The sequence below is a fragment of the Bos indicus x Bos taurus genome, chromosome 11 (assembly GCF_003369695.1).
Source record: "Bos indicus x Bos taurus breed Angus x Brahman F1 hybrid chromosome 11, Bos_hybrid_MaternalHap_v2.0, whole genome shotgun sequence".
NCBI lineage: Eukaryota > Metazoa > Chordata > Mammalia > Artiodactyla > Bovidae > Bos > Bos indicus x Bos taurus.
The window spans coordinates 10107308-10126557 of record NC_040086.1 but is presented as its reverse complement, the minus strand read 5'-3'; the positions used below and the strand labels follow the sequence as shown (position 1 = coordinate 10126557).

The 19250-nt window shown below is 51.1% G+C and overlaps 1 protein-coding gene and 1 long non-coding RNA gene across 7 annotated transcripts in view; one reads left to right on the top strand and one right to left on the bottom strand.

The window, feature by feature from the left end:
* Positions 1-42: 42 nt before the first annotated feature.
* RTKN (rhotekin) overlaps positions 43-19250 on the bottom strand; it is a 31004-nt gene continuing 11796 nt past the window's right edge. The window contains exons 1-13 of one of the 6 annotated variants that reach the window (XM_027554820.1): positions 14125-14144; positions 12086-12511; positions 6783-6982; positions 4712-4773; positions 4561-4614; positions 4345-4462; positions 3925-4134; positions 3093-3187; positions 2793-2983; positions 2512-2640; positions 1644-1812; positions 1322-1426; positions 43-743 (exon numbers count right to left, since the gene is read on the bottom strand). In XM_027554820.1, the coding sequence (XP_027410621.1) occupies positions 409-743; positions 1322-1426; positions 1644-1812; positions 2512-2640; positions 2793-2983; positions 3093-3187; positions 3925-4134; positions 4345-4462; positions 4561-4614; positions 4712-4773; positions 6783-6982; positions 12086-12157 (1740 nt within the window). In that variant the 5' untranslated portion in view covers positions 12158-12511; positions 14125-14144 and the 3' untranslated portion in view covers positions 43-408. Of the gene's footprint in view, positions 744-1321; positions 1427-1643; positions 1813-2511; positions 2641-2792; positions 2984-3092; positions 3188-3924; positions 4135-4344; positions 4463-4560; positions 4615-4711; positions 4774-6782; positions 6983-12085; positions 12512-12866; positions 13072-14124; positions 14433-19250 lie in introns of those variants that run through there. The other 5 variants (XM_027554819.1, XM_027554823.1, XM_027554818.1 and 2 more) reach the window with 5 other exon arrangements.
* On the top strand, positions 13925-16839 carry LOC113901024. The gene is made up of 2 exons (XR_003513290.1): positions 13925-14007; positions 14950-16839. It is a non-coding gene; the product is annotated as an uncharacterized LOC113901024 (long non-coding RNA).

Sequence of the window (19250 nt, the reverse complement as noted above, 5' to 3'; positions counted from 1 at the left end):
GTCCTGACCAAGTCAAGAGGCAATCTGTTCTCAACAACCAGGTGAAGGGTGATGTTAAATAACTTTAATGGTCAATGTAAAAGTCACAAGGGAGGTGTGTTCCCTCCCAAGGCTCTTCAGTGCCATTCTCAAAGCTGGTTAATGCAGGGAGGTAGGGCAGGGTTGGTTCCAGTTTTCTCCCAGGAAGGGTTTACGGGGTCCCAGCCAGCCCTGGGAACAAGTCCCTCAGCACCGTGGCAACCACAGCTTAAAGGGGCTTCTGATACCCCTTCTCAGCCTACCCCGACTCCAGCAGAGGAAGGGGAGGCCAAGCTGGTCAGCCTGCTGCAAACAGTGCTGAATCCGAGCCCAGCTGCACACACATCTTCCCCTCTTCTGGCCAGATCCTATTGCCAGCACCTTTCTCTCTCACACTGGTGACTGGAGCCAAGTGTGGGGTGGGCCTTTGCTGCAGAGGCCTCTGGATCGTGGGGATCGCTGCAGGGGGAGAGGGGCGACCAAGCGAGAAGCCCCAGGGGAATGGTCTGAGGGGACAGCATCCAGAGAGAATGTTCGGGGTCTCCCCCAGGGCAAGGAATGGATCCGGGCTGGAGCTGGGGCCACTGAAGCAGGTGAGCAGGGGCCAGGCAAGGCAGGCTGGTCTGTAAACACTGCTAGCCAGGGTGGGGGTGTCTCCAGCCTCGCGCCCTCCCGCTGGGCCAGGATGTCTGTCACTGCTGCGATGTCATCCAGCGGCTCAATAGCTGTGGCATCAGGAAGGGATCGAGGGGAGGGGAGTCAGAGCTTGGGCCCCAGAGCTACTCAGCCCTGAGCATCACCTGTCAGTGTAAGAGGAGGAAAGCAGAGCCCGGATCTCTGCTGAGACTGCATTATCCTGCAGGAGCAGCCCCTCACACGGGCCCCCAGGAGCCACAGGCTCTGATCAGACTGTGGCACATGGGGGCAGTGGGTGGACAGCGAGAGGGGAGTAGGCAGAAGGAGGTGAAGAAACCAAGAAAGAGGAGGAAAATTAAAGCATTGCCGGGCAAGTGAAGGGTCAGAGGAACAGACAGGAATCCACATGCAGAAAGGGAAACAGGAAAGAAAAAATTAGGAAAAAAAAATCCATGAAATGAGTCTGGTTCTACAAGGATTTGTTTGGACTTTGGTGGAGGTGATTTTAAGAAGAGCTGGAGAAGGGAAAGGACTCCTGGGTGGGACTTGGGTCCCCAGAGTTCTGCCTTAGCCCACAGTGTGCTTTCTCTCTGTCTCCACTATCTGGGTTCCCCTGAAGCCCCCAACGCAGCTGCCCATGAGGACCCCACAGTGCATTTTCACTCACCCATTTCATGGTACAGGGACCCCTGCTTGGCCAGCACTTGGGGTGGTTTCCGAGGAGCAGGTGTTTCAATTTTCATTATTTCATCACAGCACTGCTTCCACTGACCTGAGGGGAGAGCATTGATGGGGGTGGGCTGCCTTCTCCCCTGCTACATTCCCTTCCACACATTCTTGAAAACAGGCTCATTTCAAAAAGTATTGTATTATTATAAGAATTATTATAATAATTTAATATTGTATTATATAATTTTTAATTACAAGAATTATCAAATAATTTTACTTTGGTAAAAATAACAAGCCCCAATCCAGACCCCTCCTCTTACTCATGTCAAAGAAAAGCTGCCACAGAGCCTCCATCCAGCTCTGCAGGGCTCCCCGACTCTCTGCCTGAAGAGTGTGCGTTACCTCTTCCTCCCCATACCGGTTACTGATGCTCAGGGTGAAGGGCCAGCTGGCTGCCTGGTCCAGCTCCCCTGCCCGGACTTGAGTCTCCTAGAGGAGAAATCCAAGATCTGCTTCCACCTTCACCTTGGTCACAGAAGTCAGCAGTGACATCAGGCAGGCTTGGTCATCCCTACCCTTAGAAGGAGGAACTTGTGGAGCTTTCACCAAGCCCTCTCACTTGGCTCCTACTGATCAGAGTGGGAAGAAATGGCAAGAAAGGACTGGAATGAGACAAGTCATCCTTAGTCAGGAAAAGGAGCAGATGGAGACAGGAAAGGAGGGATGGAGCAAGGCAGGGAAGGTGAGGAGGCAGGCAGGAACAGGAACACTAAGGCCCCTCAATACTTTTATAAAAGTCGGCAGGAGTGCCAGCAAAAGGGCTAGGAAACAAAGAAGTTCTTGGACTTGGGCTGGGAGAGAAAACCAGGAAAGGGTAAAAGAGACGCAGACTGGAATCTGAAGAAAGATGGGAGGAGGATGAAAAGTCCTAAACTGGCAATCGAACTCTCTGTGACACTTGGCAGGGGCGGAGGCTGGTGAGTAGAAGGGACTCGTTTTCCGTGATGCTGGTGGGGAGAACACGGTCCCTCAGCATCCCTGGCCCTGAAGCAGGGTGTGGTGCTGTTGGGAGCAGGAAGCTAGCTTTAATCTCTCTGAGGTCTCTGTGCCCTCTGTGCCCTCCCAGGGCCTGATGGAGAGGTTCCCGAACCCTGGCACCTGGTGGCTTCACCACCAGAGACTCATCACCTTGTTGATTGCGATAGTAAACAGCGGCTCGTCCCCAGTGTCTGTGTCTTCAGGTTGCCGGTAACAGAAGAGGTTTGTGCCTTTCAGGACTCCGTGTACTTGCACCCAGTCCCGCGGCTCCCCTGCTTGCTGCATAAATGACTCAAGGTTTCCTAGGGGAATCACACCCCCAACACCCTTCTTCCCAGCCCCCCACAGAAAAATGACTCCTTTCTGCCCACCCTCCTACCTTACCCTCCTTTCATCTTACCGTGCCCCTCCTTCCTCCACCCAGATCTTACGTTTTCAATGGTTCTTTGATCCCTACGTGATCTGGCTCTCCTTTGTCTTCTCCCACTTCCCTTCCACTCCTCAGGGTCCCTCACCTGCACCCTGAGGGTACCACTTGCAGTAGGCTGAGTCATGCAGAGGGGCTGAGCCACCAGGCGGCAACACATGCTACCGTAAAGGGGCAGCCAGGCAGGGCTCTCCTCTGGGGGAGAGAGAAGTGCAGGGTGAGGGTGGGAAATGTGAAGGGGAAGGAACCATCTATCAGCCCCTCTTCTCATCATCCAGCGTCCCCCACATAGATACATACTCACCAGGAGTGGCGAGGGTGAGGTCATGTGTGCGGAACCCATCTTGCACAGCTGCTAGGGTGAGCGTGGTATGAGCCAAGAGGTGGTAACGAGGACCACTGCAGGACAGAGAAGTGGGCAGCAGCCAAGTGAGGGGCATGCTGGGTGGCAAGAGCAGTAAGAGCTGAGCAGGTCTGCCCCCCTGTTTAGGCTGCCCCACAGAAAGCTAGCTTGCCTCCCCCACAGGGGATGAAACAGACATATACTGTACTCCCGCTAAGTGCTGGGGCCTGTGCTTTAAATACGTTATCCCACTGTATTCCCACAACAGCCCTGAGGTTGGTGGCATTCTTTAGTTCATAGACGAGGCAGCTTGAGGCTTAAACAGGTTAAGAAGTCTGCCCCAAAATAAAGCTGAGGAGGTAGAACTTGAATCTGAATCTGCATCTGTCTCCAAAATAAGCAATCTGTTCATTACCTGCAAGGTTCTCAAACTGCTCCTCAGAGACCCAGTGAGTCTACTAGATGCCTCCAGGTGCCTGTAGGCAACACCACAGCACCCAGGCTATTCTGCTGTAGCCAGGGGCACTCTGTTATATCTACATAAGGTGTATCTGTTGCTGCAAAAGCAGTGAAGACCCCAGAACCTAGCTCTTCCTGCATTCCTGTTGGTCTTCTCAGTTGGCTGTTTGAAGTACCTGAGGTATGGGCCAGAGTGCCTCCCAGTATGTGACCACTGCTCATTCATATCTGTCTGCATGTCCTGGCAACAGTTGAAAATAGGCTCCGCATGCTCAACACAGCTTAGAGATCACCAGTGGCCAGCTGAGGGCCAGGGAGGAAAATAGGTGCTTACCCCACAGCCGGAGTGGGAAGCAAGATGGGACTGCTGCCTGAGCCCCCAGCAGTCTCCAGCGATGCTCGGACACGCCTCCCTGAGGAGCGGCCCAGGGAGCTGCTGAGTTTGGTAGCAAGCCTCTTGGGGGCTCCAGCCAGGGCCCCCTCCTCTTCCACACAGGCCCCATACAGCTCCAGCCGCAGTTCAAAGTCTGGCCCTGCCTCAGCACTGTAGGAATATGGGAGGAAGCAAGGAGGGGAGGATAGTCTGGGCCAGTCCAGGGAGCGGCACTGGGGTTAGGATGGATGTCCTGCAAGTACAGGACAGCTCCACAGGGAAGGCCCAGCTCCCTCCCTCCTTCTCTTCCTCCCCTCCTCTGCAGCTACATGATTAGAGCCTAGCAGAAAAAGTGGGGAGCCACAGGGATGAGGTACCCACAAGAGCACGTTGTTCTGAAAGGAGATGTCTGTGAGGGTCCTGTCCACCAGGATCATCTCTGTGTCCTGAATGTGTTCCCCTATCTGCAGCAGCAGGAACACAGCCCAGCGGTGCAGGTCTGGGGGCCGAGAGCAAAACCGGTAATGATGTGCCCCCGAGGGGACCTCCAATCTCAGGGCCACTCCCTTAAGTCTGTCCCACATGTGTGGAACTCACCGCCTTTGTTCTTGAAATATTCTGTGTCCTTCCACATGAGTGGAATCCGAAGATCTAAGGGGCAGAGGGATAGGAACAGACATCAAGACAGGACAGGAGATCTTATCACTGGGCAAAGAATGCCAGCAGCTGGGGTAGTTGTGCTTCTTACCAGAAATGCAGATCTGGCCACGGCAGGGGGAGCGCTCAGTGGGTGGCCCACTGTCCGAAGGCCTGTGGGCAAATCACAACATCCTAGCCTGGCCTCTTGACACTATTCCCCCTGGCTCTGGTTCCCAAAGGCTCTAGGACCCCCCCGGCCCAGGGCTCAGCTGCCAGATCCCTGCCAGGCTGACATTGGCAGAGCTGAAGGACTGTTAGGGAGAGTTGTCCTTTGAACCCAGGAGGTTGTTGGGCTTGGGAATACTAGAGGCACTTAGCTCACACACACAGTACAAGCTCAGGCCACCCCCAGCAAGCACCCTTCCTGACCACCTCCCTAGACTCCTGCCAGGAAGAAGTGGGGCTTGAGGAGACAGGTTGCCCACAGAGAGACTCCCTTTCAAGGATTCTCCTCAGGCTTGGAGGAGTGTGCAGGCTTTCTTTTTAACAACAAAGGAGGGTACTTGTCTCCGCCATCTCATCACTTCAATAAAGGAGGGTACTCAGTCAGAAAATCAAGAACCCAAATAGGGGACATTTGTATCCCATTTATCACAAATCTCTCTCCATCTTCCACCCCCCCCCCCAGCTTTGATTTCCCCTCTAACCTTCTGGCTAGATTGGCTAAACCTTCCCAGTGCCCCAAGTTCCCCAGTTCCTCCACTGTGGGAGGGACATCCGGTCTTCCTCCCCTCCCTGCCTAACATTAGAACTCACTGAGCATGTGTCCCTTTCCTAAGGTGGTGGCCAGCTTCTCCATACTAATTTATAATTCGTCATGATGAAACTAGAGACTTGGAACAGCCTTAAACTAAATGATGTGGCACTGATGGCAACGTGTTCAGCTGCCAGGGACTTACGGTGTGCCACAGATCACACTGTATGGGATGTGTGAGGACTTGGGCAAGGCAGAGCTTGTCAACGGCCACCTCTTAAAAGACAGCAGACTCAAAGTAGAAGCTGTCCCTATGCCTGCTTGCTCTTCCTTTAACTTTATGGAGCAGCCGTTGAGGGGTTCCTGCCTTGCCCTGGTGTCTTCATGGGTGAACTCTAGAGGCCTCCTGGCAACCTCCTTGTGTGTGAGCTGGAATGGACACTATGCCTGCGAGGGGCCTGGACCTTCTCCCCACTCAGCCTTGTGGGGTCAAACAGGTTACTTTGCCAGAAGCCAATTTTCCAAGTGACCAATTTACAAAAAAATGGTCAGTTCTCAGAATTGATCAATTTGCCAAATATTTTCTCCCACATTTTAGTTTTACCAGAGTATCACCTCAACCATTTCACTACAGTTTTGTCAGATTGAGTCCTTTTAGTACACAGTCTAATTTATATGAATGGGTAGGCTTTTACTTCGGAGAAGGCAATGGCACCCTACTCCAGTACTCTTGCCTGAAAAATCCCATGGATGGAGGAGCCTGGTAGGCTGCAGTCCATGGGGTCGATAGACTCGGACACGACTGAGTGACTTCACTTTCATTTTTCACTTTCATGCATTGGAGAAGGAAATGGCAACCCACTCCAGTGTTCTCGCCTGGAGAATCCCAGGGATGGGGGAGCCTGGTGGGCTGCCATCTATGGGGTCGCACAGAGTTGGACATGACTGAAGCGACTTAGCAGCAGCAGCAGCAGGCTTTTACTTAAATTATTTTTATTATTATTTCTCCCAATTTCTGCCTCAAATGAGGCAAACCCCAAGTACAATAGCTACTGTCTGTTACAGTAAATGACTAATTGGTCATTTAGCAAATTGACCATTTGGTGAACTGGCTTTGAGAAAATTAGCTTTCCAGAAGCCAGACAAACAGGCTTGTCAGATCACAGGCACGGCTTAGCAAATTAGCACTCCTGCATTACTATCCTCAGACTAGCAGCCTTTCACCAGACACACGGGCTTTACTGGGCCCTAGCAACTCACTAGTGTGCCTCTGGGCAGCACACTGTGGTGATAAACATCAAGGTGTCTTCTAGGTCCCTGGGAAGTCTTCATCAGGAAGTCGTCTTCGAGGTGCTCCATGCTCCATGCTCCATATATATATCCAGAGCACCACTATCCCCATAAAGCCTCGCCTCCCCTTGCTTACCGCCGGCCTGTCTTCTTCAGCACCTGTGCCTCCTTGCGCCGCTGCAGCTCGCCCATGTAGTTGAGGATGCGGCTGTTGCACACCAGCAGGCTCTTGGTGGCCTCCAGAGCCTGCTCTCGCTGGGAGCAGGCCGCCAGCAGCTTGCAGGCCCCTTCCCTCATCCGGATCTCATGGTCTAACTTTCTTTGCAACTCTGTGTCCTAGCCAGAGTGGGGATAAGAAAGAGAAGGAAATATCAACTGGGGACAGGCTGATGCACCTTTCAGTCCCTAAGTGGGCTGTGGTCAACAAGAAACTGATGAACTTAGGTTTCAGGCAACTAAAGGGCAGGGACTGAGTCTCAACTTCAACTGCCCAGGAATAACCAGAGAAGCTTTGTAAAAATACAGATGCCCTTCAGGAGTATAAATTTTTTCAGCCTCTTTGGAGCACAATTTGGAAAAATCTGTAAAAACTACAAATTCACATCCTTTTCTCCAGCTATGCACCATCTAGGATTTTATTCTACAAATATAGTGACACTTGTGGGCAGAGCCATATTCATTGCAGCATCAATTTAAAACACCAAGATTAAAAGTCCTTCAATAGGGCATTGGTTGAATAAGTTATAGTACATCTATACCACAGAATATGGAATATTGCAGACATTAAGGTAGACATGTATGCAAAAATGAAACTATTCAAAATATATGAAGTGAGAAACGATAGTAGAACAGTATTACAGCATGCTTCTATTTGGGCACAATATTTATATATGCATATCCATATCCACAGATACACATAAAACAGTAGTGGTTGTGGGGCTGGGAGCCAGGAATGGAAAGTCAACTTATGATAGTTTATAAATCTACCGTACTATTGGAAATTGTGTTACCTTTTAAAAAAATTAAATCTTCTGATTTTTTAAAAAAAGGTCACCAGGCCCCACCTCAGATTAGCAGAATAAGAATCTCTTAACAGGTGGGGCATGTGCATTTTTGGGAGAATTCCCCAAGTGACCTTGAGGTGCAGCCCAGGCTGAGAACCACTACCTAAAGGGAATGGCCACAGATGGTAGATCCTGGCTTACCCCAAAGACTCAAGTGATGAGAGAGGACATCTAGTTGGTAAGGGGTCAGTGGAGAAGCATACTACCTACAGTGTTCACCCATGCTGTACAGAATGCAGTACACACCCCAGATTTTGGAGCCTGCCACCTGCTGGCCTTCTGAGTATGGGAGGTGAAGACAGACAGGAAGGCAGGTGAAACAGAAGGTCAAGAGCGAGTTGCTGAGCAGGCACTTAGCAAAATGCCCAACATATGGTGTACCTGGAAGGAGGTGGGGGCTGGGAGGAAGTAGTGTGTACTTATTTTAATGATGCTACCTCAGCCCCAGTAACATTCACTCAGTAATAACACTAGAGCATCCCTGTGCTGTCAAAGGCTTCACATTTGAAATCCAGCTGGGAGGTGAGGGATGCAGACATTAATGGCTGCTCTGTAAGTGCCAGGTCATGGCACAAATGCACTCAGGAAACAGGCCCTATTTGTCTCTGGCTGAGGTGATGGGGAAGGCTTCAGAGAGCAACTGGAAGACTAACCCTATTACAGTGTATACAAATCAGAAGCAAGCCAAGTGGAGTCATAGTGTTGGAAGAGGAGGGTGAATGTGACTGCCCAACATCAAAACCTGTCTTCTCCCTCACACCAGCTCTCTTTCACACTCTGTGCCCTTGCTTCTGTCCCTGATGACTCTAGCCTTCAAGTCTCCAAGACTGAACACCCTAAATTACTGCGTGCAGGAATTGCCTTGTCTGACCTACCTGCTGATTCTTCCTTCCCTACTTGGGCTAGGCCAGACTCTCATCACCTCTCACCTCATCTCATCACCCTCACTATCCACGTTTCCCTTCCTGACTCTTTAAATAGGCCAACATGTACAGTGCCGCCTCCACCAGAAAGCCCTCTCAGGCTACACAGCTGTCCCCACCTCCACCATGCCTGCCTGCACCAGGATCCCATCTCTGCTAAGGTTTGTTGCCTGCCCACCCCCATCTCATTCTGCATCCAGCTTCTACCACATATACCTCAAACAAGTGAGGGGGGTAGGGCTGCGCAACAGCCTCAGCCCCCTCCTGACTTGCCTTTTGGTCCCAGCCCCAGCACTCACGGATTCTTCCCTAGCCCTGTCCATTGCACATGCAGCACGATGCAGGCAGTATGGCTGGTCCTCAGGGGAACCTCAAGACCAGGTACCCTGGGGAGCCGCCACGCCTGCAGTGAGCGCCGATGATATCAGCTCCCAGCTGTCGCGAGAGTGAGCTGCAGGCAGCCCCTTGCTCCCTCTGTCCACCTGGCCCCATTAGGCTCCAGCGGCAGCGTTAACCAGAGAGATCTAGTGGCAGAGGGACAGTACCTCCAGGAGCACTGTCCTCACCCTGGAAAGGGCTCCAGGGTCTAGAACTGCCAGAGACCAGGAGACCCCTCCACGTTACAAGTGCTCTCCAAGGTGACTATTGGCCTGGGAGCTTGCCAGAGGGAGGATGGTATATACATTGGAATACATTGGTATAAAGGGCTGCAGAGAAGTCATGGTATCCAGCCTGGATGAGCTGGCTTAGGGGCCCAGACACCCTGTCTGCCACTGCCCCCACAGCCCTCTGGTCTGAATCCACTCTCCCACGGCCCCACAGTGGAGAATGCCCTAAAAACCTCCCATCCTTTGGGCAGACCATTTTGGGAATCCTGACACAGGATCTGGATCCCAGACCTTCACCCCCTCTCCCTACCTCAGGGATAGCTCCATGTCCCCTCCTCCCCACCCATATGCCCTCTTTTCCCAAGCCAGCAGTACTTCCACCAGGCTCTCCTGGGAAAGAGCCCTCAGTTGGATGTCAGCTGGACTGGGTCAGGACCCAAGTGGCTGAAGAAGGATGAGTCATGGCCTGAAACCCCAGCACATACTAGGCCCTCTCTGGACATCCTTTCCAGTTCCTCCCACCCTCTTCTGTCTCTAACTTCCTGCTCTGCTTCTCATTGCCTTATGATCCTTTTAGAAACTCCACCAGGGCTAAATTCAAATCCTGGCTTAGGAACTTAACTAGCTGTGAGAACTTAACCTCTGGGGGTGGGGGTAGGGGTAGGGGGTGGGAGTTGGGTATTCCACCTGCTCCGTAGCACTGTTTAAGGATTAAATGGGAAAATCTAACTTGTACCTGGGCCCAGCACTCCCACCTCCTCCTTACTTGCACCTCAAGTTGCCTTCTCCAGAAAAATCTCCTTGAATTTACACTTTGACAACTACCCATCTTGCTAATCCCTGAAACATCAATGAGTTGGGGGTTGGAGAACTGCTGAGCCTCCCGGAGAAAGAACACAGCACCCTCAACCAACCAATGGCTGAATAAGAGATGATTAAAGTGAAATCTAAGCCCCCTTTTCTGTCCAGAACTTGGGCAGGGCTCCTATGAAGAACAATTACCTGGAGGGGGAGGGATGCAGAATTTGAATACTTAAATACCTAGACCAGCCATGTCCAATAAGATCATTCCATCATCCTACAATGATGGAAATGCTCAATAGCCATGGACCACATGAAATATGGCTAAAGTAATTAAGGAACTGAAAATTATTTTATTTCATTTTAATTAACTAAAATTTAAATGTAAATAGCTACATGTAACTAGTAACATGAACAGTGCAGAGGACGAGGGATGGCAAATAGATTTTATCTCCTGTGCCGACCCAAGACAATAGGTAGTGGAAACCTTGGGCAACTTTCTGCACATCAGAAAAAGATGACCCTCACTAGGCAAAGAACTTAGATAAAGGTGTTTCCTCCTCACCCAGCCTGAAACTAGGCCAGGACTCTCGCCACTATGCAATGCCCTTGTGAAAGACACAATCTGCATAATTTATGCCAAGGTTGTGCTGAGAAAGATTGTGAGGCCACGCGTGGATTTGTTGGTGAAGAGTGCCATGTGTCTATCATTATCTAGGGAGTGGGGACCAGGTTGAGGGTGCAAAAACATGCGATAAATCCCCCTTCTGAGCTAGACTCTTTACTGTCCGGCCTCTGACCTCCCTCAGCAGCAACCCTCTGCCTGGTTCAGGCAGTCACTGCCACAGCTTCCTCTATCTTTCCCATCTCTGTAAATGACTACACTGCCCAGTTGCTTAGCCACACACCTGAGAATCATCCGGGAGCCCTCTCTTTGCCTCAGCCTCACGTCCAATCCATCAGCAAGCCCTGTCAGATCTACCACCATCATTTCAAATCCACCCTTTTCTCCCTGTCTTCACCATGAGCATTTACTCCTCACCATCAGGTTCATTCCCCAAAGGCTGTAATGACCTCCTAGCTGGTGGTCACCCCCACCCCTACCTAGCCTGTTCCTTTCAAACACAACAGCTATCACATTAAAACATTAGGTGAGTTGTCCCACACGCTTAAAACCCTCCACGGGCCAATACCACACAGTAAAATCTAAATGACTTGTCATGGCCTTCAAAGCCCTGCATAATCTGGTCCCCGCCAGTCAGTTTGACCCCAACCAGTATGTTTTAGCCACACTGGCTCTCTTTCTTCCCCAAACATATCATCATCCTCATTTAAGGTCCTTACTCTGCCCTCTGTCTGGAAAGCTCTTCCTCCCATCTTTACATATCTTCATCCTTCTGGCCACAGCTCAAAGAGCTCACAAAGGTCTTCCCTGACTCCTACATCTAATGCTGCCTCTCCTACCTGATGTTTATGATACCCCTGTTTTTATCACAATTTCATTGTGAGATTATTTATGTGTTTGCATGTTTCTAGGTCCCCTAGAGTGGACCTTTCCTGTTTTGTTCACTGAGGTGTCCCAAGATCTAGAAAGCAGCTGGCATATATTAGGTGCTCAGTAAATGTGATTAAGAATAAATAAATGAATAAACAGCTCCTTGCCATCTTCAGGGCCACAGAATCCTTATATCCTGCCCTAGAATCCTCTTCCGCTTCTCTGGTAAGGCCGTCTCCTTCCTGAAGACCACGCTCACAGTGTACTCTCTTCTTCCCACACCTAAAAGGGGCCCTCAGCCCCAGAACACACAGCCACACCAACCCACAGAGCTTCCAGAAATAAGGGTGAAGACCCTGTTGCCAGCACAATACTCTAACTGGCAGAACTGAACCTGGGTCCACAAGTAGCACCCAAAGAAGGGCACACAGAACCACCTCATCCCTCTCCCCACTTGGAGCAGGCCCAGCCGGAAAGGGCAGCGCAGAACCGCAGAACCGGAGCTGGGATGCTGTGGAGGAGGTGCACTCCAGGGGTGGGGGCGTTACCTCCAGGCTGAGCGCCATCTGCCGGATGTAGAGCATATTCAGGTCCTCCAGGATGTGCAATCTGTCCTGCATCTCTGTGCCCCCTGGGCTCCCCTTCCCTTGCTGACCCCTCAGAGGGGTGGCAAGCAAGCCCCACGCTGCCCCAGAATTCCTCTCCCGCTGCTCTCCTCGTCTTGAAAGAGGTAGGCAGTTCTTGGTCAGAGGGCAGAGGCAGCCCCTGTCCCTCTCGTGCTCCAATTAGACCCCTCTGGCTGCTGTGACAAAGTCTCCTTGCCTACCGCTGTTCCAGGGCCCTGATGGAGCCAGGCATGGGAGGAAAGGAAAGCGAGGTGAGGATGAGCAGGGTACCCGGAGAGGAGGCCAGCTGCAGAAGGGGCTCTGGGCACAGAGTGTCCAGTCTTGCTTTGGTGGCAGCTGTTCTCCCAGCTGTGGAAGAAAAAGGCTCTTTCATTCCGACTCTGGCCCCTCCCCAGCCCCCGCCCACAACCCTGGCCTGGTGGACAGAGAATCTGTGTGCTGTAGGGTGTGAGGGGCAGGCACAACTGGAAGGGGGCCGGGAAGGGACACTTCATGCAGGTTCTGTGGACTCGTGGGGATTGTCAGGAGGTTGCTTTCTGAAAGGGTTCGGGCTTAGTTTGAGGAAGAAGAGGGATAGAGGTGGGGACTTGATTGAGTGAGCCTAGGAAGTGGGACAGAGGGGTAATTGCAGCCCAACCCCCAGGGCCACCTCTTCCAACTTGGGACCTTCATCCAGCCCGCCCCACCCTGGGTTCACAATTACCTTGCTTTTCCAGCAGAAGGGAGGAGAGGGAGGGAGAAAGGCAGGGGTGTGCCTGGCTGCGCTGCCCCCGCTCCCCTCTGCGGGCCCCTTCCCTTCCAGACAGGAAACCAGCCCCGATTCCCAGCCAGCTGCAGCTTTGCCACCACCGCCCCCGCTCCACCCCAGGCCCACGGAGTCACACTCCGCTCCGGGGCCCAGCGGCTCCACCCCGGTTCCTCCGCGATGGCCCCCAAAAGGCCGGGCTTATCCCGGGGGCGGCTCCAGCTAACAGGCCCCTCCTCCTGGTCCCTGGGCCTCGCCCCTCACTCCCCCACGCTGGCCCCACGCGGCGTTGCTTATGCGGGACTCGATAGAGGCCCTGTCTCCCAGGCCCACTAGCTTCTGAGTCAGAGAAGGCCTGGGACTGTGGGACAGGGGTGTGAAAGAGCCTTTGTTCTGGGCAGGCTGTGGGGTAAAGTGCAGAAGCCAGGACTGGAATCCGGGAGGAGTGAGGAAGGCCCCCTCACTTAACCCTTTCCAGGACCAGCAGCGAAGGAGAACTGACCTGGGGGACAGCCTCTCCTGTCGCTACTGGCCCTCTCAGTCCTGGCTCGGCCCCCACATCTTTCAGCCTCTCCTGAGCCTCTTTAAGGAATTACAAGTAGGGCTCAGACCTGGGCAAAGTAGTGGGCCAGGGAGGGAACTGTAGAGGCTGTACTCCTCTTAGGCCACAGAAAAGGAGGCTGAAAGCTTGAGTGTGGGAAATAATCCCAAATCGTTAATTGGGAACCCCTCATTTCCGATTCCCCCAGCCACAGAGGAGCAGTTGCGTAGAGTTTCAGCGAAGGAGGCCGAGAAGTCAGGACGGACGACGGAGGCTGTCCCAGACGGTAGAGACGGGCTGTGGGATGCGGCTGGAGGCCAGGGAAGGAGCGGGCACCCAGGCCAGGAGTCTGGTTAGAGCCCGGCTAGTTGCACATCTCCAGGATACCCCGAAGTGCTGCCGTAAGGCGCATCTTAGGAATCGAGCCTAGGGCTCCTTAAACTGAAGTTTTTCCAGGCGGAGGCAAATCATCCCACTGGGCCAGAGAATGTCTGGGGTGACACGGTTGGACTAACGTGCAGACGGTCCGCGCCTGACTTTTCAAGTCAACAACCTCTGGTCTGTACCCGACCCACCGCGTCTCCGCCCCTTGGTGCGCGCGGGCGGGGCGGGAGGCCCGGGCGGCCCGAACTGCGGGAGCCGGGGGAGGGGAAGGCAGGGACGCGGGTCTCTCACCTCCGGCGGGTCGCTTAAGAGGCTGAGTCGGAAGCGGCCGCGTTTGAACTCCATCTCCAGGGCAGAGCCCCTGGCCACGGTGACCCGGCTCCGGTGGTTTCGGGAGAACATGCTGGCGGTCCCGCGGCTTTGCCTCCCTTCTGCACTCCCCGCACCGCCCGGCTCTGCCTTGTCCCTTAGGCTTCTTTCCCTCGTTGCCCTTCAGCTAGTCCGGCTGGGAATCTCCCGCAGCCGGATTCCCAAACTCCTCCTCCGGAGACGACACCTGGGCCGGGCAGGGCGCGGCACTCTCTCCCTCCACCCCCCGTGCCCCCGCCCCCGCCAAAGGCCCGGGCCGCCGGGCCAGTCCCGGGCTCCAAGCAGGCCTACACCTCGGGAGCACTGAGGGGGTTCGCCGCCCCTCGCGGCGGGGGTTGCGGGCGCCACACCTGGGCGAGGGGCGGGCCTAGAGATGCCCCGCCCCAAAGGCTGAGCCCCCTCGGCGAGCCGGACTACCTGCGCGCGGAAAACCCCGAGGCCCAGGGATCACCGCGAGTCACACCGCGAGTCACACCGCGCGGCCCTGGGACTGCGCCCAGTCTCACCCCGGAGCAGCTTCTCAGGGTTTCAACTTCCTACGGCCCCAAAAGTCCCTTCTTCGTCCCCCTCCTCACTTTAAGCTCCCCTCCGTCCCTAGTGGCCACAGTTCACCGAGCAGTGCTTAAGCATGCCTGGTAACTCTGCTCTCTTCGTTCCTAACCGTGGATCCCTGACTGTCAGAGAACTTCTTGAGCTTCAGCTTTCTCACTTGTGCAGTGAGGATACAGTAATTACCGCACTCCTCAGGTCGTTATGAGGATTACATACGACGAGCATGAGTGCCTGGCACGAGACAAGCGCCGCCTAAGCGGAGCTATGAAGAAAAAGGGTAGGATGCAGCGCCTTTGTGCCCTTGGATGGGGCACCAGCGACCTTCAGGTCCCTGGACCCAGACCTTGACTGCCTTAGAGGGTGAGGATATCTGTTACCTAAGATGGGCTCTCTGCTGCTTTGCTGGGTAGCTGAGACAGGGTTAGGATTCTCAGCTTCTGCAGAAAAAGGGGCCCCTCACCACCACCCCCAGCTCTGTGGGACAGAAGGAAATGGCAGAGGATTAATTTGCTGACCACAGATGAGGAATTCCTGGGACTTAGGAATTTACTGGGGAGAACAAGAGAGACAGAGAGAGAGAATGGTTCCTTCAAAGCTAGAGCCAGAGAAATACCAGGCTATAGCTTTAGAGAGCCCAGGTTAGAACTGCTGGGCTATGAAAAATTACTCAACATTCTTTTAGAAAACCTGACTTAAATTTACTTCGGCAAAAGGGGAAATTTATGGCTTAAGGACTGATGATATCCAGGGCTCAGGCTTTAGTCGTGGCTTGATCCAGGTAGTCAGTGCCCACAAGGATCCTGTCTTTCTCCTTCATCTGGATCTACTTTCCTCTCCAAGGGCTTCATTCTCCACAGCATTATAAAATGGTTGTCAAAAATTCTGGGTCTGTGTACTTTCAGGCTTAAATGCAGCAGAAAAGAGAGACTCTGTTTCTTGAAGCTCCTGTGCTTCAAGATTCACTGTGTCTGGGATTCACTATGGGGCATTTCAGATCGTTTATCCTTCTCAAACCGATTTTTATAGGCAGAGGGGTGGCCAAACCTGAACCAATCGCTATGGCCAAATAGGATTCCATGTGTCAGTTGGCCAGGCCTAGGTCACTTCCCAGTCCTGGAAACCAAATGGAACCCAATAAGCTGGGAGAGAGGGGAGGGAGACATAGTTTCAGAAAACCTGTTACAGGTCCTACCACCAGAAAGTGAAAGAATGGATGCTGGACAGAAAAAAACAACAAACATCTTTGTTGTTTACAGAAGTTTACATGGAGAAGGGAGTTCGTCTGTCAGTAGGAAAGGCAGATCAAAAGATTTTGAAAAATCTGTGGCCTCTGAGATAAATCTCAAAGGAAGACTGAAGGGGAAAGGAAGGCATTGTTTCTGAATTTCTTCAAATGTCTATCATCACTCTTCCAAACTGTAAGCTCCCTAAGGAGAGACAGTCTGTCTTATCCACTGCTTTATGCCCAGTGCCTGGCACATATGGAGTTCTCAATAAATCATTGGTTGAAGTAAATGAACAAATGAGACGCCCAAAGGAAACATACAGATTTGAGAGTGCTTGACTGGGATGAGCCACGCTGTGGGACTAAAATGGTTCGTTTCAAATGTTTAACTTTTGGCAGCAGAATGCTTTTTTCCCCAAATGAAATGTCACCTGAAATACATGAAATATGATCACAGCTGCTGTAATAGAAGCGGGGCTGGAGCCCCAAATCGTGTCCTCTCCAGAGGCCCCCTCAGCTGCATGCAGGGATGCACACACCTGTGGAACACAGGCTACGCAGAAGGTTTTGAAAACCCCTAACAAGAGCAGGAGGAATGGAAAGCATTTGGAAAGAAAACAGAGCTCAAATCCTGCCTGAGAATGTGTACTTGATGTGACTTCAGATTTTGGGAAAGGAGTGACACAACCAGTTATATTTTAGGGATCATAATCTGACGTGCATTTGCATAGATCTGCTGGACGAGGTTGTGTCTGGGGTTTGGGAAGCCAGCTGACACTGTCCTCAACTGAAGGTGGAGAGACAAGGGCCAAAATTTCTGAGGAGGTATTATTTTTTAATTAAATTCTTTTTTGAAAGTACTCATTCAGTTTTTGAAACATTTCTTTTTCTACCACTTAAAAAATAATAAAAGTAAAAAATACATGAACAAACCACACTTTTCCCATAATCACAGAAAAACACTGAGACAGTTTGGTGCCATAGAATGCTGAAGCCTCATACTAGCTCATAAGAGAAAATTGCTGAATTTTCTGGAATTGTGCATTCCAGCTGTTAAATACAACTTTGTTGTCGCTCTGTCACGTCTAACTCTTTGCGACCCCATGGACTGGGCTTCCCAGGCAGCACTAGTTATAAAGAACCCTCCTACCAATGCAGGAGACGTAAGAGACGCCGGTTCAATGCCTGGGTCAGGAAGATCCCCTGGAGAAGGGAATGGTAACCCACTCCAGTATTCTTGCCTGGAGAAGCCCATGGACAGAGGAGCCTGGCAGCCCACAGTCCATGGGGTCACAAAGAGTCGGACACGACTGAAGCTACTTAGCACACACGCACATGGACTGCAGCACGCCAGGCTTCCCTGTCCTTCACCGTCTCCCAGAGTTTGCCCAGACTCATGTCCAATGAGTCGATAATGCCATCCAACCATCTCATCATCTGTTGCCGCCTTCTCTTCCTGCCCTCAATCTTTCCCAGTATCAGGGGCTTTTCCAATGAGTTGGCTCTTCACATCACATGGCCAAAGTATTGGAGCTTCAACTTCAGCATCAGTCCTTCCAATGAATATTCAGGGTTGATTTCCTTTAGGATTGACTGGTTTGGTCTCCTTGCAGTTCAAGGGACTCTCAAGAGTCTTTCCCAGCACCAAAATTTGAAAACATCAGTTATTCCACACTCAGCCCTTTTTATGGTCCAGCTTTCACATCCATACATGACTACTGGGAAAACCATAGCTTTGACTAATACAGACCTTTGTCAGCAAAGTGATGTCTCTGCTTTTTAATGTGCTATCGAGCTTTGTCACAGATTTTCTTCCAAGGAGCAAGCCTCTTTTAATGTTGTTGCTTCAGTCACCATCTGCAATGATTTTTGGAGCCCAGGAAAATAAAATCTATCCACTTTCCCCCCATCTATTTGCCATGAAGCAATGGGACCAGATGCCATGATCTTCATGTTTTGAATGCTGAGTTTTAAGCCAGTTTTTTCACTCTCCTCGTTCACCTTCATCAAGAGGCTCTTTAATTCCTCTTCACTTTCTGCCATTAGCCTGGTATCATCTGCATATCTGAGGTTCTTGATATTTTCCCCCACAATCTTGATTCCAGCTTGTGAGTCATCCAGGCTGATACTTCAAATGATGTACTCTACATGTAAGTTAAATAAGCAGGGTAACAACATACAGCCTTGAAATAATTAGGAACCTAATGGGGAAGCCTTTCCCAATTAGGAACCAGTTTGTTTTTCCATGTCTGGTTCTAACTGTTGCTTCTTGTCCTACATACAGGTTTCTCAGGAGACAGGTAAGGTGGTCTGGTATTCCCAGCTCTTTAAGAATTTTCCATAGTTTGTTGTGATCCACACAGTCAAAAGTTTAACATAGTCAGTGAAGGAGAAGTAGATTTTTTTTTTTTAATTCCCTTGCTTTTTCTACAATCCAACAGATGTTGACAATTTGATCTCTGGTTACTCTGCTTTTCTAAATCCAGCTTGTACATCTGCAAGTTCTTGGTTCATGTACTGTTGAAACCTAGCTTGAAGGATTTTGAGCATAATCTTCCTAGCATGTGAAATGAGCACAATTGTATGGTAATTTGAACATTCTTTGGCATTACCTTTCTTTGGGATTGGAATGAAAACTGACCTTTTTCAGTCCTATGCCCACTGCTGAGTTTTCCAAATTTGCTGGCATATTGAGTGCAGCTCTTTAAAAGTATCATCTTTTAGGATTTGAAATAGCTCAACTGGAATTCCATCACGTCCACTAAATTTGTTCGTAGTAATGCTTCCTAAGGCCCACTTGACGTCACACTCCAGTATATGTGGCTCTAGTTGAGTAACATCATGGTTATCTGAGCCATTAAGACCTTTTTTTGTACAGTTCTGTGTATTCTTTCCACCTCTTCGTAATCTCTTCTGCTTCTGTTAGGTCCTAGCTGTCTCTGTTCTTTATTGTGCCCATCTTTGCATGAAATGTTCCCTTGATATCTCCGATTTTCCTGTAGAGATCTCTAGTCTTTCCCATTTTATTGTTTCCCTCTATTTCTTTGTATTCTTTACTTAAGTCTTTCTTATCTCTCCTTGCTATTCTCTGGAACTCTGCATTCAGATGGGTATATCTTTCTTTCTCTATCTCCTTTGCCTTTTGCTTCTCTTCTTTCCTCAGCTATTTGTAAGGCCTCCTCATACAACCATTTTGCCGTCTTGCATTTCTTTTTCTTGGGGATGGTTTTGGTCACCATATCCTATACGATGTTACAAAACTCCATCCATA